Raw genomic sequence first — 25,652 nt, 5'->3', positions numbered from 1 at the left:
CTAAAACAACTGAAACAAAAACAACAATACCTCATCACCATCTGAAGCTGTCTCATTGGCACTCCTGCGTTTCCTTCCCCTCTTGGGATAACCATTGATCTTACAATCGTAGCAAGCTTCTGGGGATAATGAGTTGTCATCTATTTCTCCACTGACTGCCATATCCTGAGCTCTGCTTAAACCAGCTCCCGTTACACAGTGCCTGTCAGAACAACGTGAACTTATATTAATCTCCATATTTGTATGTCCGGTGACAAAAACATAATACAACTATTATCCTATCAGAGTGTAAAGTGTGAAACTGCCCTGTCCATGTGGCTTAGGGAATATTCACTAATTCTCCACCCTTAACTTCCTAGTTTTGACGAGTCTTCCAGAGGGCAAGTTTCATGGTAACCAGTATTAATCTAGAGTAGCTACAACTGTAAAGATTAAATTAGAACTCATCACACCAGCGATAAAGCTGGAATACCCATATGCATTTGCTGGTGGTTTGTCGGTTTGTGGTCAACTAGAGGAAAGATACATGTGGTATTGTATACATAAACACAGAAGATATTTCAGGTGACTGAAAAGGAGAGTTGTTATATAATAATAGATGATTGTAAGCAATGGATGATTGGAAGCAATGGATTGTAATTTAAAAAAGACTAATAACAATGACATAATATTAAGTGCTACACATTTTTTAAGACCACAAAAATATAAAGAAAATGAAATGGTCATTCTAGGTCTTTATATAGGTAGAGCTATAATGCTTCACTTATCTAAAATATTTTTTACAAGGCTTGTATGTCATGCATACAACACAAATATCAGACAATATTGTTTTAGAGTTAAATACACAGTAAGAAACACAAGGTGATACACTTGCCAGTTATTTGATTTACACATTACTAACAGCATGTGTTTTACTTTACTCCATTCCATAAGGGTGAGATTGTTAGCATTCCCTATAATAGATTATAATTACCCTTGTCCTATTCTGAAGTATCCAGGTGGGCAGCCGCACACGTAACCCCCTTCTGTATTGGAACAGCCAAAGCTACATGGGGCTTGAGAAGTGCTGCACTCGTTGACATCTTGACAAGAACCAGCGAACTGTTCAAAATGAAATCCTGTCGGACATATGCACTTAAAGCTTCCCAATGTGTTGTGGCATGAGGCTCCTCCACATGTGTGGCTGTTCAGGCATTCATTCTCATCTGAAAGAGCACGCAGTACAAAGGCAATTTACTACTTTTATACGGTAGTTAGTAGTTATAACATAATTCTTCACTTCCACCATTGCACAATTACAGGATAATTGCCTGCCCAACTGCTCTCACTCTATCCTACTCCTTCTGTATCTCTCTCTCAGATGGCGCTATATCGCCGTGGAGGGCGGTTTTTATAGATTCCAAGATCCGACGACGTCACAATGACGTTTTGCATCGTTTTGAAATCTGAAAAAGCGCGAAAGTACCAAGCCGACTCGGCTCGGTACTCGGATCCCCTAAGTTCGGGTGGGCTCGGTTTTCGGGAAACCGAGCCCGCCCATCTCTAATATATATATATATATATTGATATATATATATATATATATATATTGATATATATGTATATATAGACACAGTTTGAGAACACTTTTATGTTGTGCCAAAATAAACTGTTGTTTTGCTTTTTACAGTTACGTTAAATGCTAAAATATAAAAATACATTTTATTCCCTCACACTTCATTACTGCTTGACAATTAAATCAACATGCTAGATTAAATGAAACACACTGGCATGTGATAATTTGCTCTGTTATTTACTATATTAGACAATATAAGAAAATACTGAATGGATAGAAGCATGCCTGGACTGTTCAACAAAGAATGCCAAATGCAGTTAAAACCAAGAACAGAAATCACGGCACACTCATTAAAAGCTATGAGGACTTTTGCGTGCTCATTAAAAAATAGAATACAACAAAATTGAGGTTATGGTGACGCAGATGTTTTCGGTAACAGATGGCTCGAGGAACACAGCTGTTTACATTGCTTTAAAAGGAAAGAGTATCAGTTACTATTACTGCTATTGGCAGACTAGTCCAGCTTACAGGCTCTCTGCGGTACCTGGATAAAATGACTTGTCCCAGGTCACACGATGATTACACTGGGATTTAAACAGGATTTTAATCAATGTCATTTGTTTTTATAAAATTTAACAAAACTGAACCACAAACAGTCTAATGTAAAGTTGTTGATAAGATGGTGCACAATTACAGAACTTCCACATGTGGGGATAATCCTATTTTGAATAAACATAACCTTACATTTTCAGTCAAGGAGCTTTTAGATATGAAGAAACACCCATCCCAGCAGAGGTTTTGTAAAACATTTTACTCAAAACAATCTTTATTTGGAAGTTACAATCCAATAAACACAATGGACCTGATTCATCCAGACACATATCTGCCGATTTTGAGTGCATTGAAAGCAAAATCAATCTGCGTGTGCCAAGAGCCGGGACGTACGGCAGTAAACGCAGCCCTGTCTGAACGCAAAGAACACTTACTTCAGCCTTCGATTTCGGGGCAGAGAAGGGGCGTTTTGCCGCAGTCAGTGTACAGTAAGGGCGTGTCAAACTCAAGCGCATGTAGCCAAATCCGAATCAAGCTCTGGGCATCGCAAAGCTACTTGTTTTTCTGCCGTATCTCTTGCTCCAGCTACAGGGCTAGTCCAAGCTCTGATCAGTAGTGATGACAGTCACGTATGTATGCTATAACGTGTGCGTGCAATCAGAAACAACTGTAAAAATGTATTTTATGTTCAGTAGACATTAATAGCATATTAATAAATGTATTTCATGGGAAAAAAATTGATTAAAAAAATAAAGTTTTCTACAGTTTGATTATTAATGCCTTTATTATTAACTGGTGGCATTATTTATATATATATTATATATATATGTATACACATTTATTTTCTTCTGTATGTTCTTTTGCAAATTTATATTCCACATAGGCATTGGACGTATCCCGCAGTGTCTTGTGTATTAGAGCACAGCAGACCTACATCTTGAGATCCGTGCCTTGACGAATTTGCTGTGCGCAAAGCCGAAATACGTGCGTTTTAAACCAGACACAAGTATCGCTCAGTATGCGAGCCTTGATGAACCAGGCCCAATAAGGTTAAATACCCAAAACTGCGATTGCTGACTTCTGAATATTGGGCAGAGTAATGGGTACCAGACAGGGACATTACTCACCCACACACTGGTTCCACTGGTAATGTTGAAGATAGCCTTGAGGACAACTACACCTGTATCCACCTATGATGTTTTGGCACCCATGCTGACAGCGATGGCTTCCATCACATTCATCCACATCTAGTAATAAAAGATTTGTATTATTTTTTTCACATGATTAAGACTGACACAGTGCTATATTAAGAATATTCCATGAGCGGGCCTGAAAAGAACATATTATGCATTTACTTAACAAAAACCTAAGAAACTGAAGCACAACGTTAGCAGAATATTATACAACTAATACATTGTTTACAAATGAAAAAAAAATATGTACAATGCAAATCTTATATTTTGCATTTAGAATTCTTTGACGGTCATTCTGTTTTGGCCAACAGTCATAGGTGGCCAGTTTAGCCAGACAATACAGCATGTACAGCATCCGCCATCTCTCCTCTCACTGAGGAGAGAGCTCCTGTACAAATAAACAGTGATGTTTCTCTTGACTGCCCTAACAACATGGACAAGCTCCTGTTTCAGCTAGCAGTGCCCCACTTGGGACCTCAGAAACAGGCAGCCCCAAAGGGCGCAGTCTTGGCAAGATTAACGGACACGGAAGTGTTGTTTTTACAGCTCAGTTACATGACACTTTGGAGCCTGAAGGGAATTAGGATGTGTTTAGAACAAAGGACAAAGCAAAAGGCAAAAAGATCCCCCAAAACGGAAAACGCCTATATTCTCGTGGGCTACGTATTTTAAGGAACCATCAGCTCGGGAAGCTGCCAAATAAAACAAAATGTTTAAATGTGCTTCTAAATGATATATAAAATATGTCTATAGCAAATGAATTTGCTTCGGGCATGTTCAGTATCAGCAGTGCTATAGGATAAAGTGAGTAGGCCTCTTCACAGTAAGTACAATACCTTCACATGCTGCTCCACTCTGATCTAGGGAAAATCCACGCTGACATTCACAAGTATAACTTCCAGGAGTATTCTGGCAAACACCTTTAGCACCACATAAGCTCATTTCTGAAGCACACTCGTTGTTATCTAAAATAACATGGGAGAAAGAAAAGACCCAATGACTGGGGACCTAAGCAAACATGTTGTTTCTTTTAATAGAATAAACTCTGGAAATAATTGAATAGAGCTAGTTCAATGCTGAAAAGTGGGAGTGTTTTGTCTTTAGACCACTGGTCATTATCAATCAATATAACAAGAGCTGTTGTATCCATAAATAATGTCTCAACACACTTTATGTATTCTGAGTATCTTATGCCCTGTGACATTGTGAATATATATCCTTAAAAATAATCGGTATCTCAGATAGTAATGCTACACTGTCCCCAAAAACACTTTTCCCACAGTTTAATGATCTTAACGACAGCCCCAAATAATTGCTAATTTATTTACCAAAAAATGTCAAACGGCCAATGTCATGTAAAAATATAAAATAATATTTTTTATTACACTTAAATCTCTTTCTCCAAGACATAATGGAGGACAAAGACATGATGGGGACTAAGATTCTCACTGTAGGAGACAGGGCACTACACCCTCAGTTCTTACATTTACTATGTTGATGCCAGCAAAGCAACAGAAATGAAGAAATCAGCTAATTGTAACGTAATTCATTAGTGGAAGTGTCTGAGTTTTCACCATATACCTTGGAGAAAACAAATTAATGGTAAGTCAAAAGTTATAATCTACTCTGCCAAATGGTGGATACAGTCATTGTAGGCATGTCCCAAAGCCACCCTAAATGTGAGGGATGAAAGACTACATTTAGTTCCTTGGAGATATCATACTAATGTACCTGGAGGGACCCACCACCTGCCTGGTGGAAAAACCTCCTGATTTTTTTCATTTAAAGTACAGACTTGTGACACTACAAGTGCTCCTGTGCATGCTGACACTTGTAGTGTCACAAGTAAGCTTTTAATGGTGTCCCCATCTGGAAAGTTAAAGTGTTGCCGTATCATAAAAATATAAATATTGCCCCACTGGTGATGACATAGTAAGCCACTGTAATAAAAACAAACCAATACAAAAAAAAACCACTTACACTTAATTTATAATTACATTTGGGCTACTAATTTATTCTTAAAATAAATTGTCCCCTGTAAGAAAATTCATAATCACTCTGGCCCCCTACAACAAAAAAGACGGTTTGTTGAAATCTCCATTGTGCCTCTTGTTATATTAACATTACCCTGCAGTGTAACAGTGATGTGTTTGATAATCTCGCCTATAGAAAGCAGCGTGTTGTATCTGGCGATATTGAATTCAAACTCGGGCGAGTTTGCAAAATGGTGATTTTGAAAGAAACACATCTCCGGTGATTTTACATGAAATTGCCGGTTAATAAATCGGCGATTTTAAACTCACCCAAGAAAATCACTGTAAATTCAAAATCGCAGCTTGATACATTTACCCCCTAGAGTGAGATGCTTAAATCCATGGTCCCCTAATTGCGGCAGGAGAAACCTGGCAGTAAATTGTGTTTTGGCATAGGTAGAATTAAACATTGTGATTATGAAGGAACACATTACAGATTCAGTGAGTGAAAAACATGTCTAGGTTATGTGTATCCAGTTTTACCAGGACAATCCCAGTTTTTGCCGAAGAAAATGTTTAAAACTCCCGAAACACACACGGACACAGTCAGCTAAATAGTCCCTATATCTTATGCCGGACCAAATTCCAATATAGATCCACTGGATGTTGGTCAGGAAGGCTATCAAATCTGGATATAGTTTAAATATTACCACTCAATCATAATTTAATGAAATTCAATTCAGCCATTTTATTTCATAATATAGAAATTTAGAAAAGAGGCGTCTAAGGGGAGATATGATTACTATGTACAAATACATTAGGGGTCAATACAGAGAGCTTTCATGGGAACTTTTTACCCCAAGGACCATACACAGGACACGTGGTCATCCCCTAAGGTTAGAGGAGAGGAAATTTCACAACCAGCAAAGGAAGGGGTTCTTTACAGTAAGGGCAGTCAAGATATGGAATTCATTGCCAGGGAAGGTTGTGATAGCAGATTCAATAGATATGTTTAAGAAAGGGTTAGACAAATTTTTAGCGGAAAGGTGTATCCAGGGATACGACCGTTAATTTAAAATAAAGGATAGTAGTGGATATAGGGTAAAAATTGGATTGCAATATTGAGTCTGGGGGGATTTTCAAAATTGAAACAGATGGACGGTTGCCTACTCTGGATTAATTTCAAATATAAGTGCAGGATCGCAGGAGATCCAAAATAGGTTGAACTTGATGGACTGGTGTCTTTTTTCAACCTCATCAACTATGTTACTATGTTACTATGTAAATAACTCTAATATTTATTTATAGAATAAGTAAAATGCCTCTTTGAAGACTGTGCTGTTTCTAATGGATTGAGTTATATGTTTCTAATTTTACAACCTCAGTATAATATACAATAGAATGCTCCGTATAACTTGGTTCATTCCACCATACGTTTTATTGAAGTAATTAATTAGTAACCACTTAACATGACTTATTATGTGAGGTCTAGCCCATTAAATAAAATCATATGATATATCAGAATGTTCCTGACTGTATTTAAACCATAGCCCCATAGTTTCTCTGGGGCATGTAAAAAGTTTGAGAAAGTTTGTAAAGTGTTACTATTAATAGAAAACTGAAAATAACAGAATTATTTAAGGAATGGAAATTAAAAACAAATACTTTTATATAGCGATTAGGAAATAACCAAAGAAGTATAACACAGCCTGTTTGGCATTTTAGGAAGCGTGGAATGAGTGCGCACAATGCCATCTATGGCGATCACACGCACAATGACACTGTTTCTGATTAGTTACTGTAGTTGCACTACTGCCCTCCTGGTACAGCAGGTTCTGTAACATAGGGGATTAAGGTACAGTAGACATTTGGCTCTGATGCACTTACCAATACAAGCAGTATGATGCTGTGTGAATCCAGGGGGACATTTGCATGTAAATCCTCCCATAGTGTTGACACAAATAAACTGGCAATTATGTTGCTTGGTTGCGCATTCATCAAGATCTGACAAGGAAATAAAGACATTATTATTGGAGTTTGAAATACAACATTTATGAAACTATTGTATAAAGTGACCCATATGTCTAGGTATTGTCACTTGTTCTTCTATATGTCATTGTGGAAGGTTACAAAAATCTGTCTTGCAAGTGCTCAGTGTCTATATTTCAAGTACAGTATAGACTGTAGAGAACCCTCGGACGATATTGTTTTAATACATAGTGCCTTATGCACTGTGCAGTTAGCAAACAAACAGTGTTTCCCCTGCACTCCTCACTTGGGAACAAATGTGATGTTTATGTGACAGGTTTGTTTTATAGTCTTTTATTTTCCATAGTACCCATATCTATATTTTAGTCATACCATGTTACATACATGACTGTAGAATATATCATTGTATATTTTGTGATAGTAAATGTTACAATGATAATTTAAACCATACTTGCCAACTCTCCCTGAATGTCAGGGAGACTCCCTGAAATAGGGGTGATCTCCCTGACTCCCTGAAGAGTCTGGCATTCTCAATGATGCTGAGCCAGTACAAGACGTAGTTGGCTTCGCCATTTGTGGCATGATGACACGATTCAGAAATTGTGTCCTATGTCAATGTATTGATGACTTTGGAGGTGGCCATTTTCATGGAGTCCAAGATTTAAACAAAGACTGACAGGTAAGACAACATGATTTCAGTAATGGAGACAGAAATGTAAAAGACACTTCAGTCTCTAGAGATTCATTAGCTGCTTTTCTTTAACGCATAGTTGCCTACTCTCCCGGAATGTCCGGGAGACTCCCGCATTTCTGCGAGACCTCTCAGGCTCCCAGGAGAGCATGGCAACCTCCCGGTTCTCGCCCCAGGAATAGATAAGTGGTAATTAGTCAAAATTGTGACAATCGTTTAGGGGGCAAGTCCAAAATGATGCGCTTCGTTAAGCCCTGCTCCCCCATGCCCACCTCCCCCGGGATCTCCCTGAAGCCAAAAAGGAAAAGTTGGCAAGTATGATTTATACATCTCTACCAGACCAGTTATACGACTACACAAAGAAGAGCTTGTCCTATAGATAGAATTCTGGAAAGCAACTGAACAGTATCGAAAGACAAATGCATAATGAACCTGTCAAAGGCTTCAATAAACTTATAAATCAAGCACATCATTTCATTCTGTGGCTAAGCATATATTCCTTAGGGCAGCACAGTGGCCTAGTGGTTAGCACTACTGCCTCACAGCACTGGGGTCATGAATTCGATTCCCAACCATGGCCTTATCTGTGTGGAGTTTGTATGTTCTCCCTGTGTTTGCGTGGGTTTCCTCCGGGTTCTCCGGTTTCCTCCCACACTCCAAAAAACATACTGGTAGGTTAATTGGCTGCTATCAAAATTGACCCTAGTCTCTCCCTGTCTGTCTCCCTCTCTGTCTGTGTGTGAGTGTGTGTCTATATGAGGGAATTTAGACTGTAAGCTCCAATGCAGCAGGGACTGATGTGAATGAGTTCTCTGTACAGCGCTGCGGAATTAGTGGCGCTATATAAATTGATGATGATGATGATGTTTCCATCCAGTGACAATGTTATGTCTTTACTATGTCTATCTATATGTTCTGAAATTTAATAAAACAATTGTTTCTATTTAGTGTTATAACTGACACTCCCTGTATCATTAGTTTGTGTACTAGAGCATATATACAAGGGTCTGTGCCAGATAAGGACTAATCTATTCCACGGGCAGAGACTTTATTAACACATTGTAGCAATGATTGTGCCCAGTCCTGCCGTCACACACCTAACTCATTCATTCAAACAATCTGTACTGTACCTTTGCAGCTTCTCCCGTCCTCTTGCAAAATGTATCCACGAGGGCAGGAACACTGGAAACTTCCATCAGTATTTTTGCAGAGGAAGTTGCATGGTTTGGGAGACTGAATGCATTCATCTAGATCTGTAACAACAATGTAATTCTGTAATGAGTATATGGATAAAAGAACCAAAAATACATCACAAATCAGCTCAGCACCACAAACATGAAGTTAATGTTTGAAGTCTATTGTTGAGGAGCCGAGACACCAGTCCAACAAATGGTGATCCATGCAAATATAAGAAATCACCTCTCATCGCATTAACAATGTATCACAATTCAGAGCCACAGAAGTGGACTGTACAGAATAAATCACTAACCGAGTCCTCTGTGTATTTGCCAACGTACCTATGCAGGAGGTACCAGTCATATCTGGGGTATAACCTGGGTTGCATACACATTTGTACGTTCCTCTCTCATTGACACATTGTCCATTGCGACAGATTCCATGTAGCACATGACACTCATCTATATCTGAGTAGCAGAAGAATATAGGACATATTAATATTATACAATGACATGGAAAGTCTTTATACAGTGGTCAAACATATAACATTGTGATGCTTCATTAGAATGTATAAAAGGCTGTCAGACATATGGTTCTATTGGTAGGAAAATGATTTATTGTTGGATGTACAAGTTACACATCTGTGCATACTGGAATTCTACTTTTACAGTTTGGAATTCTTGCCTCTGTTCCCTTCAACCCATATTACACATTTCAACACAATCTAATTCTCCAGTGGAAAGCGGACAAAATTACTCCCAGGATCATATCACTTACAAAAACACTTCTCATGATCTTCAATATAAGGAGGTGAAACCAGAAATCGCAGTTCTCAAAATAATGATCTACTTGAGTATGTACCAGAGAGATCTGTATTATGGTGCAGTAAAGAATATTATATTATAAATGCTTCTAATTAACGAAAGAGCTAGGAAATGACTTACAAGACAATTTCTGTCTATTTTTTTTTTCAATTTACATAAAGTTTTCATTAAGGACAACATCATTTGCTGCGTTTTTAAGATGTGGATTAAGAAGTTAAACCATCTATTGAATTGTAAAGTCCTATACTTGTTATATTCCAATCAGGGGCGCCGAGAGAGCAGTGGGACGGGTGCAAATTACCCGGGTCCGGGCTGCCTGGGGGGCCTGGGGCCCCACAGGAGCACTATGCTAGAAAATTTTTAAAGTACCTTGTTGTGGCCGTGGGTGTGTGCAGGCACGCGCGTGCACACCCACGAGTGGGGGGGGGGGGGAGCGGAGAAGTGGTCCACGGACAGTGTGTAAGGACTCAGCAGCCTGCAGCGTAAGCCAGGAGCTTCAAATCTCGCAATATTTCGTAATCTCAGGAGATTTGGAGATCCTAGCTTGCTCTGCAGGACGCTTTCTATCAGCAGTATAGGTAAGTACAGTGGGCTAGGAGGTTATATGTCGTAATGGGGTTATAATGCGTTTGGGGGGGTGTCATAATGTGTCGGGGATTATAAGTGTCTTTGGGGGTTTGTAATATGTCTGGGGGGGGGTTTGTAATTTGTCTTTGAGGGGGTTGTAATATGTCTTGAGGGGGATCGTAATGTGCCCGGGGAGTGGCATGATAATATAACTGGGGGGTTTCATGATATGTCTGGGGGTGGTGTGATGGGTGATGTGTCTGGGGGGTGGCATGATGCGTGATGTAGTTGAGGGGTGGCGTGATGTGGCTGGGGAGGGTGTAATAAATGTAATATTTTATTATAATGTATGTATTATATACTGCATGATCTGTGTTATGTACGGTGTTCACTTATTGGTTGCTTTTCCATATTTACATTTTCCAACAGCTCCCAACATTCCAGGATCCATGCAAGAATCCAGTACCAGGTTGTGAAAGCTGTAATAACAGGTAGGTGATAGTAACACCATTTTAATACATAATGGAGAAATTCAATTAGCCGCGAAGTATCTCCGGCATGTCCGCGGGACACTTTGCAGCGGAGATCCGATAGAAATCTCCTCCCATTTTCCTTGCACCTCTATGGTGTGCGAGGGCAAATGAGCGGAGATTTCTACATACGTAATTGGCGGCAATGTGCGCTGCGCAATGTCTGCGTGTCACATCGCTGGCAACTGAATTTCCACCAATATGTCATGTCTAAAGAAGTGCAGCCATGCCCATGTTGACCACGCACCCAACATTATGTGGAGGGGGGGGTTGTGGGTTAAAAAATTTGCTGTACCGGGGTCCCAAATTTTTGTTGGCTGCCCTGGTTCCATTTAATTATTAGGTGTATCTGACATAAAGATACATACCTTCTCCTCCAGTCGTGTACCCTCGTCCGTATGGGCAAAGCTTTTTAAATTGAACGGTGCCAGGGAAGGGACAGATCTCGCATGTAATACCCCAGCCCCTGCCGGCATTACAACAACATTCAGACTTGGTGACAGAATTCTGTGTGGAGGATCCAAGCTGGCACATGGTATGTAATACTTCTGTGAAGCAATATCCCAGCCTGTTGTCTGTAACAGATAAAAACATGTAATTATTGGCTCAGTAAATCTCAGGGAATTTTGCCATCAATTTTAATTGTATTTAAACATATAAATACCTATACATCTACTACCATGAAATGCTAACTATTTATTATTATAATTATTTACTTTGCCGGCAAGTATTACTGTGGGTGGAGTACAGTACTGAGCTAGTATTTGCTGCAATAGTGATTGTGAGTGTCTGTCCTAGCAGCTGGAGTGCAGGCCAGCCAATGAAGCAGAGATGGAAGTGGAGGGACCAACATCTCCAGGGTACTGGCTGTGAAATAGGGCTGACTGTGAAGACAGCTTGCATAGTACTGATAGCAGAGAGATCCCCGGATCGGCCCGGGATGTAATGCTACCAATCTATTTGGACATTCTGTATTTTACATGAAGAAAAGCACAGGAAAAATATTTATCTATTTAGTATAAATATGATGTAAAGTAAGGTCTGCTTATTAATGTTGTAGACATACTGTACCCGTAGCCCCACTCACATTTAGGGACATATTAGATAGATTAGATTGCACTTACTGTGACGGATGTCACTTTTGTTGTACTGAGCTAAGAATTGCTGGCTAAAATTGTAAATATCTCCAATTATTTTATCTAGTATGACTGAAGCACACAAAGGGCGCATGTACTTTTGGATGCATTTGCGGTACCAAAGGTATGTATGAAACGACACATGTAAATAAAGCATACTTACATGTATATGTTGAGTCAGATGCACGCCAGCTTAAAAAACATTAATATTTGCTGCAGACGCACGTCAGGTGTAACAAGTGAGTATACTTACGCCCCACATAGAGATGTGTTATTAGTAAATGTGAAAGTCGCATTATCCTATTTGTACACAATATAATAATGTAATCAAGTGTCATATACACAAGAGAGAAAATCATCTTTACAATGTTATTATGCAAACGTATTGCAGCGGTAGTCAGTTTCCCAATGACTACAATAACAACAAGAATGACACCGACTTAAAGATCATGATGACCATCAATACGACAGTGAGTACATATCTACATACCATTATTTAGATGTACTGTATCTCCGGCACCAGTTATACCCGTCATCTGTAAATTGCAAATAGAGAAAATCCGGTCGACTGCTAAGCTCGTCATTTACAGTGGTCACAGTGCGATTGGCGCTTTTAAGGCGGCAATGGGTGGACCCAACGGATCTATAATGTATTCTAGCGTCGGATCCACCCATTGCCGCCTTAAAACCACCAATCGCACTATAATGACGAGCTTAGCAGTTGCCGGATTTTCTCTATTCGTAATTTACAGGTGACGAGTATAACTGCTGCCGGAGATACAGTACATCTAAATAATGGTATGTAGATATGTACTCACTGTTGTATTGATGGTCATCATGATGTTTAAGTCGGTGTCATTCTTGTAGTCATCGCCAATACACACCCCACCCACGTATTGTGTGTGTGCATGCGCAGTATCTTATTCAAAATAAAATGATATACTTCCAATTGTAAATAAGTCCCAACATGTATTTAGAAAGTGAAAGGGGAGCAGATCTTTAAAGGTCAATTCACTTGCAACAAAATGTTAGTATAAATAGTAAAGGGGGACACTATGCAAATGTCTGTGGCTGATAGAGTACAAATGTATAGGTTGGTAATTAATTTCCTATATACAACTGCAATGATACAGGGAAACACACACATCAATGAGTATGAAAGTAGATCACTAATGCTGGTTTAGAAAATCATTTGAAAGAGTTTGTAAACTTTAAATTGAGATATTTAACTGTATCTGATTTTCTCCTTGATCACTGATAAGGTTTGAAACATCCCGATGCTTCTCATACTCACCAATACATTCTGACTCTGTAGCGCTGGCATTAAATCCGTCGGCGCACTCACACTTGTAGCTGCCCACTGTGTTCAGACATTTTCCATTTTCACATAATCCAGGCTTACTGCATTCATTCAGATCTTATGAAACAAGAACACTCACATTAAAAAGGGCCAAAACATTCTAACACTATTACTGAGTTACACAGTCAAATTACATATACACCAAATATGTCTAATGGGTATGCTAGCACTAAAACTGTGTAATGTGCAAGACATCTACAATGTTCTAAAAACAGAATCATTATTCCATAGAGCATTCTACTTTAAAGAACAAATATACATATTTTGATCATATTTATGCATTGTTAAAAGTTTCCGCATCTTGGGCAACATAATTTATTTAAAATTGCATGTTCAGATTTTTATATCTGAGAACAATATACAGTTGTATTCATAACCTTATAAGCTTTATGCCCTGCTTTGCTATAATGTCCGTAAACTTGCCTCTGTATGTTTGCTTCTCGTTACCTAGAATTTCTATTACATATTCAATATAACCTTCCTTACCCATACATCCTTCACCATCTGGTCTACGCTGGTACCCAGGTCCACATATACACATAAACGTTCCAATAAGATTCTTGCAGGTCATCTGTTTAGATTCACAATCATGAAGTCCATCTTCGCACTCATCCTGATCTATAAAGCAAGAGGAAACAGTGCTGTTTACAAATCTTAAAGCTGTATACTAATGTAGTGTAAATAATTACATACATACTGAACATCAGAAGCGACAGATATAAATCAAACAAAAAATAAATTTTATACAAAAGTTTGTACACTTTCATAAATATGTCAGGGCAAACATAAAAACATAGTTATCGTTACTATCAAGGAGTAAAAACAAATGTTGCAGCTGGAATGTAGCATTCCAATAAATAAATGAAGCTTAAAATTCCCCCATTCCAGACTATAGCAACCACTGGTGTCTTGTATCTGTCCAGCAATGATATTTCCTGCTCTCCACGCTAGTCTCTAGGGGCTAGATTTACTAAGCTGCGGGTTTGAAAAAGTGGGGATGTTGCCTATAGTAACCAATCAGATTCTAGTTGTCATTTTGTAGAAGGTACTAAATAAATGAAAGCTAGAATCTGATTGGTTGCTATAGGCAACATCCCCACTTTTTCAAACCCGCAGCTTAGTAAATCTAGCCCTAAGTGTGTGTATATTTTATGGTTAGTCCATAGTGGAGCATAGAGATGATTTAGGATCAGACATTGCTGATTATACAATAATAGATAAAATATAAGGTTATCTAGACATGAAACTGAAATTCCCCCAGGTTGGTGGTCCTGTCATACACTAGTAACCCATGCAAAAGAAATAATATTTTCTTCTATGTTACAGATGCATTACCATTAAGCACTTTGGTAGTTTATAGTACAGTAAATTATTAAACATATTAGAAATGTATTATTTGTATTAACAATGTATTGGTTTTATTAACCTTCATATATTTTTCAGAATAATAACGGAAGCATGACTTTGATGTGAGAACTTTATTCAAATATCTTCAAAGGGGATCTATTCCTACAAAGGGCTGCACAGATAACACGTGAGTCAGATTAGAGGGAAGGAGGTTCAATCAGTTTCATAGGAAATGATTCTTAAGGCTGACCATGCACGCTGACAGTTTATCATTCCCGAGCCAGCAAGGAAATTTCAATGCAATCACGTCAACTGAGGCAAACACATTGCAATTATATATTTATAAATTACCTTGTTTTCAAATTAAAAAAATGAGTGATTGCTTCAAACACATTTTTCTGATCACTACAAATGTAGAACAGTGATAGGATAACTGGACTTTAGTTGTACCATAGCATACACATGTCAAACAGATTGCTTTTCAATCAAGATTTTACACACTGTTCACCCGTCCATCTTCTCACATGGATACACCATTCTGTATACCAGTAATTGCAATAAAATAATGAATTATAGCACCCAGTGCAGTAACTAGAACTGTTAGTGTCTGGGTCAAGAAGTAAATTTGAATCACCCCAACTCTCAATTGTAAACTAATTAATGTAAACTATCCATTTCCTGCACCCCCCATTACACTTGCGCCCGGGTGGCCGCCCCTCTCGCACAGCCCTAGATACGGCCATGATAGCACCAGCCTTTGTGGTCCAGTTGAACAAATCAGGTAAACTCACCTTTGCACATTCTCTTGTCTTCTCTGAGCACATAACCAGATGGACACTTGCATTCATATGAACCATAGGTGTTGACACAGCGGAAAGCGCACAGCAAAGGATTTTGCGCGCACTCATTAACATCTGTTAACAGAAACATAATTGAGAAAATATATTATAAGAAAATACTGATATAAAAGAAGAGACTTATACTAAAGAGTGTAATATATTTGTAGGCAGTAGAATTAGTAGCTTGCCTTGTCACTTCTCCAACACAAGTACCTCCCTTTACCAGGTTAGGGAATATTATTTTATCAGTTTATCTTCTTCTATGACAGCTTACAGCAAGTTAACCTTTCAATGCATCAGTAGATAAGAAGAAAATTGGAGTTTAAGTGATCCCTTTATTGACAAACTGATGGTTATTACAACATGTATAAAGAGACACTGTATTCTCTGTAAAGTTCAATTGTAACCTATTGATCAACAGGGTTGGCTAACATGTCTACATAAAGAAATAAATTGCAATAAAATGTAATTGCAGCAGAGGTGGTCTGGCAAGTGGGTCTGGGTGTATCTTTCCTCGGAGCTGGTGTCCCCGATGTTGTTTGAGGGCCACAGTTGATACACTGAGCAGGCTGCCTACTGGTCCTGAGGTCTACCTGCAATCTATCTATATGGCAGTAGCCAAGACTGGCCAGTGATGAAGTTATAATCAGGGCAGCCATGCTGAGGATTACAGTAACACATCCACAGTGCTGCAGCAGATTATGGACCTCTCTCAGTGGCGATGCCTCTCTATTGGAGGGAAAACTTTGAGAGAAAAGTGATAGGGTATTGATTAACCAATCACGTTACTGTAACTGTGACTCCTTCCAATAGAGAGGCATCATAAAGAGTCGGAGGACATGACTGAGACTAGTGAAGGTCAATGCTGTGAAAAGGACACTCCTTGCCTAGATAAATGCGGGGCAGCTGCATGCATAACACTCTACCCTCTACTCTCCTCAGCTCTATAAATTGCCAAGGATGATGAACACTCTGCCCCTTCCTCATAACTACCACCTTACACCCCCTTTCCCTAACAACATATTCTCCTTTTATTACCACCACCATGAATTACCACTTTCCACTACCGCCTCCTTGAATTCTTTTTTTTAAACTTTTTTCTGGTATAGATTATATTAACCAGCAAAACCATAGATTTTAAGGTCATAAAGTCATCTGTTTCAAGGTGGTCATGACACTGGAGCTTCCTGCATGTCACTGTCACTGTGATGCATGGGGAAAGCAATGTTTATGAGATCACTTTCCCCTTGTACATAAGCACAGATCTAGTGTCAAGAAGGCCAAGAGGCCTTCTGGCTAACTGATGTTGTAGGCTGCCATTGAACGCTATGGAAGAGAGCGCCAGCTGACATAGATTTGACAGTGATGGCAGACCACATGTGGGATAGGAATCAATGTAAATCCTACTCGTGACAGCGCTGAAAGGATTATTTGATGAATAATGCAACATGATGTGTTCGAAAAAAGACAACTCAGTGTAATGCAGACTTCTGGATGGTCCATGAAAACAATGTTACTGTATTGTAAAAATATGTTAATCCAGTTTTTTATGCATGCAATACACATGGAGGCCAGATGATAAGCACATTCAGTCTTATGGACTGGCCAAACAAAACGTTGCCAGCCCTAATAAGCTAGTAAAGAATAGAAAGCTCTTTCTTAATTCGAGAGTATGCGCTCACACATACATTGCTCAGTACATAATAAAATTATAACTGAGATTTGCTTTCTATGCTACAGTAAATGACACATGTAATGTCCTTTAAATAGTGTAATTTAGAAGTTACCTTCACATGTCATCATTGGTCCTGGCTCAAAGCCTTCTTCGCAGGAGCACTCAAACCCACCAATTACATTCTTGCAAGTTCCATTTCCACATGGGTTTCCCAAAGAGCATTCATCGGTATCTAGAAAACAGGGTCACCAGCTCTAAGTAATAGTGGCAAAAACATATGAATCTTCCACTACCATTTTCACTTCATAAATAAAAATTATATATATTTGCACATAAGTAATAGATGCCCATGTTATACCAGTTACGTAAGCTTCCCAAATGTTTATTTATGCTCAAAGTATAGGGTCAAATATATAAAGATTTAAAGAGTTGTGGACTTTATATATAACATCCCATACAAACAATAGCGCTTTCCATGCAATTCCTTTATTGCTCTTTTATTTAACAGAATATTGTCTAACAAATGTTATATTAGTTTTACCGTGCTCTAATGCACTATAGCAGAACTGTATTTTGTATAAAGCAACTTCTGCTTAGAATAAATATTTTATTTCATATTTCTATGAAATAATGTACACTTCAGTGCAAATATACGGCTAATAGAAGTCAAACATTGAAGCCATGAAGGCATATGGTTAAGAGGCTTTAATTGAGTTCATGGAACTCAGAGGTGACCTCAAATGTAATTAAAAACAGCAATAGGGTGTAATCTCTTTGTTAAGGTCACTGACTGTATAACAAGGACACAGAGAATCCCAGTGTCACGGCCTTTTGACTTGGACATGTCAGTTTCTTGTCTTTTGGCCTAGGCACAAATAACTAAATTGTAAGCTCAGCGTGACAAGGAAACTACCTGAAATAGTTTGTTTACAGTCGTGAATAAAAATTGCATGTGTCATACAAAAAAGTAATAATAATTTTGTTAACATACACAAGTATTCCTTATGGAATATTATTATAATCCAACTATAAATAGGGTTTCCAAGTTTCACTGTTTATTTTTTGAGTAATTCAGTTTTTATTATTTCTGTATCTTCATTTTCATATGTAAAGATGCCACAAAAAAAAATACTAATACTAATTTGGTGTTTACCTTGTTTTTATTTTAAAAAGGGAAGAGGGGAGGAAGTCAGTGTACAGGATCACTGTGCAGAGCACAGGATTCAGGGGTGGTTGTGCGGAGATGGGGACATGGTCCAAGGGCACAGAGTTGCAGGAAGATGGTGTCAGGGAGGGATGATACCAGGCTATATGGTACCAGGGAAGAGAGAGGAGGGTGATAGGGGACAGAATCCCAGTGGAGATCATGTTATTTGAGACGGGAAGTGATTTTTTTTTATCCCCCCTACCTGCTCACCAATATGTATATATTTTAATTTGTATGAAAATGTTTGTTTTTTTCTTCTGATTCACTATCCGCTTCTCCAATGTAATGAATAAATAAAAGACTTGATGATCGGTGGTTAATCAGGTTCCCCTCAGTATTGTGGAACCTTCCACCCTCGTTTCTGGTATGGTAACAATATTCCAGCCCCCACTGCTACCCCGCACTTCTTAGTTATATGAGCAGTGCATCCACTTTGTGTTTCATAATCACTATTCAGAATCATAATCAGTAATTGCAGTGTTCTAAGAGCCTAGGAGGTCCCCATCCTGTGTGAGGAAAGCCTTGGATCTGGAATCTCCCTGGAACCCACCATAAGCTCCTAGGACCACAGCGATTAGTGTCAATGATGAAACAGGAATTGGATGCCCTACTCCTATAATGGTGCAAATCATTTGGTTATATCTGTGTAAGAGCGGAGCAGTAGTGGTAGGAGGGACACTTGCACAAGTGGCGGTGGAGAGTGTCCAAGATCTCCAAATGCTGCGGCGGGGACACTGTCTGGAAATTAGAATTCAAGCATTTCAGTTTTAACTGCCAGTAACACCTTCAGGGGCATTTTCAGACTTTTTCAGTTAAAACTGAAAACCAGAATTCCTAATTATATAAATATTACATCAATCTCTTGTGTATTATATAGTTAGACGTCACATATAATTTTTACACAACCATTTTTACACGCCCTAATTTCACCGCTATATTTATTTATATTAAATTATAACATACCTATACATTCATCCCCTGAAAGAACATATCCAAAGGAACATTCACACCGATAAGAACCGTCTGTGTTGATACATTTCCCATTCTTGCATTTGTCTGGAATAGTACATTCATCCATGTCTGCAAGGAGGAAAGGAGAAAGCCTCAATGTAAATCCTGGGTCTGAGGGATCCTGCAGTTATATTATTATTACCTAATATTACATCTTACCGATTCGGTCATCGTTTGGTCCGACAAGCACTCCAAATCCATATGGACAAACCTCTCGGAAAGCCTCTTTAAATAAAGCATGTAAATAATTATTATACTACTTTAGCTAAGAAGGGTCAACATAATCCAAATTATCTACCAACCAGTCCTATATTCCATGTGAACTCTCTTTATAAGAAGTCATCACTTCAAGTAGGGACAACTAGGCAACCTATGAGATTTCAACTGATGTTAAACCATTAAGGGTTAAAATGACAGCGGTTTACAAAGTTTGATCAAACATGCAATAACTTGGCACTGTCCGCATGAGTGTTTCTCATGATTTCCTTTGGAATGTGTTCACTTGGACATCACATCATGTACATCTATAAATGTTCTTCCAAGATCGGCTTTCAAGCGCATTTGAAACGAACCGCTCGCCAGCTTTTGGTGGGTGGAAAACTGTTTTGTTGTACTGAGTAATTGTTTCCCTGTGGGATTGTCTGGGAATTTATTCTATTTTGCTTGATTGTTCTACGATATAAATGTGCTTTCTGCCATTGTAAAATACATATTTAATACCAATACCCTAAAAATAATAAAGTTAAAAAAAATATTAGAAGCTCTGTATTTAAATGTAAATTGTAAGATTTACTGCACTTTTCCTTTATATGTGCTAGTGCATTGTTTAGTGTTTATTTAGAGCATACCATCTCCTTCCACCGGGCATAATTCACACGGCAATCCCCATCCAGCCTCTTTCATTGCACAGCAACATTCCTGTTTTGAGTGATTTTGGGCCTTTGGGGAAATACACTTTCCATCTTCAAATTTAGCATAGCAGAATCCAACTCTTAAATCTGTTAAAAAGGAAGGAAAAAAGTGCATGACATCTCTTAACATTACCCTAACAGTGTACATAACTACTTGGACCAAGGACATGGGTGATAAATATATGTCCATTTAATCAGGTTGCATCTAACTAAAAATGTATTGTTTTAGCTTACGGTATAGTGACGCTGCCAACGTGCCACTGTTATGGTCTGTGGTCATTTTGGCATTACAAATGCTAACAGTGTGAGGTTTGGCTATGGTAAATGTGGCAGCACTGACAGAGTTGTTATAGGAAAGCACTGAAGATTGTACCTTGGCATCGCCTTCCAGTTGACGACAGGACAAAACCCTCTGGGCACAGACAGGTGAAACTGCCAGGAGTATTGCTACAAGTCCCTAGAGCGCAGATCTCTGGCTCCTCCACACACTCGTCAATGTCTGCAAAGACAAAGTCATTTTACAAGGGAAGATTTTTGTTTTGAAGGTCACATTTATATATTTAGTTTACAAGCTTGTTCCATGTACCTTCACATATGTCATCTTTCAAAATATATCCGGGAGGACAGATGCAGCGGTAGGAGCCATCCAGATTTTGACATGTTCCCGGAGCACACTTCCCAGGATCAAGGACGCACTCGTTGATATCTAAAAAGAACACAATTACATAATATCAACATTTCATTTTCTCAGAAACAACAAAGACAGTGATACACAGCTGAGCAATATGTCATAAAATCTGTTCATTCGGCTGAGGTCATTTCAGATTGTCTCCCCACCCATTTGTGGTAAAGCAATGTAATTGTTCAATCAAACCACCACTTATAATGTCATTTATTGATAGAGATTTTCACATTTTTGTGTATGTATTCTAGGTCCACATAAATCCAGGTAGTTTTAAGAAACTCAAAAGTAATCCAATATTTTAACCTTATGTTAGTACTCGTTTGATTTGTAATGCTAACCATAGGAAATGCATGAATGTGTTTGACCATTTTTCATAGAAGAGATTAGGAAGGAATTACATAGTTCCTATATGGCTAATGTTTTCTAAGAACCAATGTGAAAATATCCTGTTGTAACCCAAACATTTTTTTCCTTTTAAAGTTTATATTTACATGTTCTCTTTGACATGTTATATAACTAAATAAACTGTTGATATTTTACGTAGAGTTAGTGTACGGCTATTAGACTAACATCTACTAAAATATAGTCTCTGTAACCTATTGATATTATTGGATGGCCCTTGCAGCACATACATCCAGTGCATATGCCCCAGACTGGCGCTTGCACAGAACAGGCCTCTGCATTGTAGGGAGGTATGATGGCAATAATATGACACCACTAGATAAAACATAATAATACAACATTCCTTATCTTAGATTTAATGAGTACATTGCATTGACCTTGACGTTGTGAAGCATATAGTTTTGAATAAATATATAGCAAATGTTTGATAAATATGTAAGAATTATCTTCAGATAACTTAAGCATTTAGCAATTATGGACAAAGTTTCTCAAGCCCCTACTTGAGTCTACAATTTCACTTAACTAATACCTGCACCTCAGACCTAATACCTCACAACATAAGCTGTTTCTGTGGCAGCTGTTTGTAGCAGGGTATCAATTTCTCCTTTGACTGACATCTATCATAAGAACAACTCTATCACATCCAAGGTAGTAAAATAAATAATAACATATCTATAAATACATGGGATTCTTCATCTCTTAAGCTGGGTACACACCTATGCAATCTTACTGCAGATGCAAGTTCTGTAAAGATTTCACCAGTGACTTACAGTCCCGCTGATCATGCCGATTCATGTGCACACATCTACACGATTTACCTTCTGATCTGTGATCTTCATCTCTCATAACCATCTGCTGAAAAGATAGTGACTCTGCAGATATCTGCCTACACTGCTGGGCATGAGTGCATACACACTTCCACATTTGCCCGACATCGTTCCCGTTCCATCGTTGATCATGATTTTTGGGAAATTTAAAAAATCAAATTAACAGATACCCTGTGTTTGGTATGATAAAACATGATCATGGGAGCGTACACACTCTTGCAATATCTGAATCGTGTGATATGCATGATAATTGCATAGGTTTGTACCCAGCATTACTCTGCTGTTATCCATCTTTTACGAATCCCCTATATTCAAAATCAGTCTAAAAACTTAACGATTTCTAATATTTACCAATACATGTTCTCCCATCAGATGCCATCTCGTATCCCTCATTGCAGACGCACTGGAAGGAGCCGATGATATTGATGCACTGTCCATTTCTACATAACTGACCATTCAGGGTGGCACATTCATCTACATCTGAAAGCAGAACACAACATATATATTTTAAAACTGATTTAAAAACAAATTCACAACTTTATTTTTATTTCTATTTATTTTATCCCACAAATATCATACATTATATCCTGCAACATCAACATGGCATGTTCAGCAAACTATATGGTATTTTTATGCTGCTGAAAACAACTGTGATTTGATAAATGCATATTAAGATTTCTCAACATCAAGTGAAAATGTGATCTAAGTGTAACCACATTAACAAGGGGAACTAGTGTATAGACCACAAGAACTTAGAAACCTATTTGTCACAATGATTTGTATCAAGAGAATTCTATTATCCAGAAACAATACAATGGGTCATTTACTTTTAATTACTACTTGGAATACCCTCAAAGAGAAAATACTTTACTGACTTCAGTGTAGGCGAAAATAAATATTGGCGAGACTGGACAAAAAGAGGGGGCTCTTCCTGCAGGGAATATAGATATTGTTCTGCCTCCGTGCAGTCTGTAACCCTTTAGCTACAGATCATGAGACAAGTTTGCTCAACTGTGAATGTTCGAAGCGCAAACCTCCCAGCTGTCCCAATTTAGGTGGGTCAGTCTCAATGTTAGGGGTATGTCTCTCGATGTTCCAAATGTTGTGAGGTATGATCCGTCCACCTCACCCTGCACAGCAAAGCCCATACCTGCTAATGGTGAGCGCAGAACTACATGTGTGATTTTAGGGGACGAGGATTAAGGGCAGGCTAGCGCTTCAGAACCACTAGGCACGCCCCCTGTGGAGTTGTGGTCACGCCTGATTCTGACATGGCCACAGTTGGATGGAAGTTGGGTGGTAGAGCTAAGTGTTTTTGAGCTTCACAGAGAGCTCTCTACAACTGTATAAAACTGTATTGATGCTTTTAAAGTTCTTCTTGTTGTCAAATAATTGTCACCATACCCATTTCAGTATATATGTTCACCTAAAATACAGCTCAGTAGAGGATAATATATTACCCTTTATATTACCTATCTATATAATGCATACATATTACGCAGCGCTTTCCAGAGAATATTTAATCACTCACAACAATCCCTGCTTCATTTAAGCTTATGAGTCTAAGTTCTATACCACAGAAACACAACACACCAAAGTCAATTTTGTCAGAAGCCAATTAACCTCCCAATATGTATTTGGATGGTGGGAAACAGCAACGCTAACCACTGTGCCTCAATGAAAACATTATGTCTTAAATCAATCAAGAGGGGGACATTGCAGCTGTCCTTATCACATGCTTCACTTGAGTGTTTGACTAAAAAGTCAGTTTGCAGGTGTGTTGGATGAGCAAGAGGTTCTGAGTTTTGTATCATCTGCTAACCATATCGCATCCCAGGAAACTAGATTTTGCAGTTAGGAAAACTAATAGGCTTATGAGTGTGCCCTGTCTGTATTTAGTTAGGAATGCACCAATCAGCCCAGCAACATTAGTCAATAGAGCACATACCCATAAACAGTGCAGTTTTGTAGCTAAGCTTACATGAAAAGAAATCAATTATATCAATCAATATTTTTTATTACGCCTGTCAAGGTAATGGAATGCTGCCCATATCCAATCAGGGCTTGAAGGGGTTCGCTTAACAATGGTTTCTTAATCCCTAAGCGAATGCCACAACTAGTCGACTGGATTAAGCTGTGATCAGCATCTTACCTATGCAGTCATTGTTGTGGGACAGAATGAAGCCGTCATGACAGCGACAGTTGTAAGACCCGATTGTGTTTCTACATGTCCCATTTCCACAAGGATCTCTTTCACACTCATTAATATCTGCAGGAAGAGAACATAGAAACAAATGTATTTTATGGATACAGACATTTACTTTATTATGCTGTTTCCTGCAACAGTTTTTATACAAAGGAATCAACCTCAGAGATCACTGTACAGTATTATATATAATTACGTCTCATCTTCTTTACAAAGGTGCAAAAGAAACATTATAGTGAAAAAATAGTTAATTTCAAATGACAAGGCATGAATCTCAGTGGGCTGATCGCCTACACAAGGTGGAAAGAGCTATCTGGTGGGCTGAACCACTATTCATGGGCATGCAGCCTATCAATTCACTAACTAGTGACAACGCTGAGGAATGAAGTCGCATTAGTGTAACAACCTTCACTCATTATAAAGTGTAAGTTTATCCAAAAGGCAGAACCGCTTATATTAAAATTGCATGTATGTGGCGGGTATCGATGCTTATGGAACTGATAAATGGTTATTTTATGTTGACATAGATCAGGTCTATAATCTCCACTTTTATTAACAGGGAGCTGCTATGGTGATCCCCTGAACTACTGTGCTTCATATGCTGAGCACAAAGAAGATGATTTAGTAATGGAGATGTACTGTTCTATTTTGTAAAAAAAAAGTTGCTACATGGTGACTTAAGTCACTGACTGCGCATATGGAACTTTTACAGAAGTATGGTAACGTCAGTAAGCAACTCCTCAAAGCTGTTCTGACAGTTTAGAAAACAGTAAGATAGAATTGTCCATCTTCCTCTTCAACAAAATCTGGTTGAGATTCACTTTAATATTGTAAAATACAGTGAAAATAAAGTGTAACTATAAACAGTGTATATTAATTTATAGCTTGCTTACTGCAGGAAATGTAAGTCTACGTTTGTATTAAAAGCTTGGTGCTGAAAGGCTGATAACACATTACTGATTATTGATAAGGTGGAGGCCGAAGAGCATAAAATGA

At 38.4% G+C, this 25,652-nt stretch overlaps 1 protein-coding gene across 3 annotated transcripts in view; it reads right to left on the bottom strand.

Moving 5' to 3' along the window:
* The window catches only part of FBN1 (fibrillin 1), a 192,673-nt gene that overhangs the window by 1,716 nt on the left and 165,305 nt on the right, over nucleotides 1–25,652 (bottom strand). For all 3 annotated transcript variants that reach the window (XM_075207977.1, XM_075207978.1, XM_075207979.1), the window contains exons 47-65: nucleotides 24,603–24,719; nucleotides 22,802–22,930; nucleotides 21,123–21,242; nucleotides 20,910–21,035; nucleotides 20,474–20,623; nucleotides 19,785–19,850; nucleotides 19,578–19,694; nucleotides 17,520–17,639; nucleotides 15,685–15,807; nucleotides 14,033–14,164; nucleotides 13,481–13,603; nucleotides 11,419–11,625; nucleotides 9,471–9,596; nucleotides 9,084–9,206; nucleotides 7,161–7,277; nucleotides 4,137–4,265; nucleotides 3,235–3,354; nucleotides 974–1,205; nucleotides 31–202 (exon numbers count right to left, since the gene is read on the bottom strand). In XM_075207977.1, coding sequence (XP_075064078.1) covers nucleotides 31–202; nucleotides 974–1,205; nucleotides 3,235–3,354; nucleotides 4,137–4,265; nucleotides 7,161–7,277; nucleotides 9,084–9,206; nucleotides 9,471–9,596; nucleotides 11,419–11,625; nucleotides 13,481–13,603; nucleotides 14,033–14,164; nucleotides 15,685–15,807; nucleotides 17,520–17,639; nucleotides 19,578–19,694; nucleotides 19,785–19,850; nucleotides 20,474–20,623; nucleotides 20,910–21,035; nucleotides 21,123–21,242; nucleotides 22,802–22,930; nucleotides 24,603–24,719 — 2,549 coding nt within the window. The remainder of the gene's footprint in view (nucleotides 1–30; nucleotides 203–973; nucleotides 1,206–3,234; nucleotides 3,355–4,136; nucleotides 4,266–7,160; nucleotides 7,278–9,083; nucleotides 9,207–9,470; nucleotides 9,597–11,418; nucleotides 11,626–13,480; nucleotides 13,604–14,032; nucleotides 14,165–15,684; nucleotides 15,808–17,519; nucleotides 17,640–19,577; nucleotides 19,695–19,784; nucleotides 19,851–20,473; nucleotides 20,624–20,909; nucleotides 21,036–21,122; nucleotides 21,243–22,801; nucleotides 22,931–24,602; nucleotides 24,720–25,652) is intronic.

This window comes from Mixophyes fleayi, chromosome 4 (genome assembly GCF_038048845.1).
Source record: "Mixophyes fleayi isolate aMixFle1 chromosome 4, aMixFle1.hap1, whole genome shotgun sequence".
In the NCBI taxonomy this organism is placed as follows: domain Eukaryota; kingdom Metazoa; phylum Chordata; class Amphibia; order Anura; family Limnodynastidae; genus Mixophyes; species Mixophyes fleayi.
The sequence above is the reverse complement of the archived record's forward strand: the minus strand, read 5'-3'. Positions and strand labels throughout refer to the sequence as shown.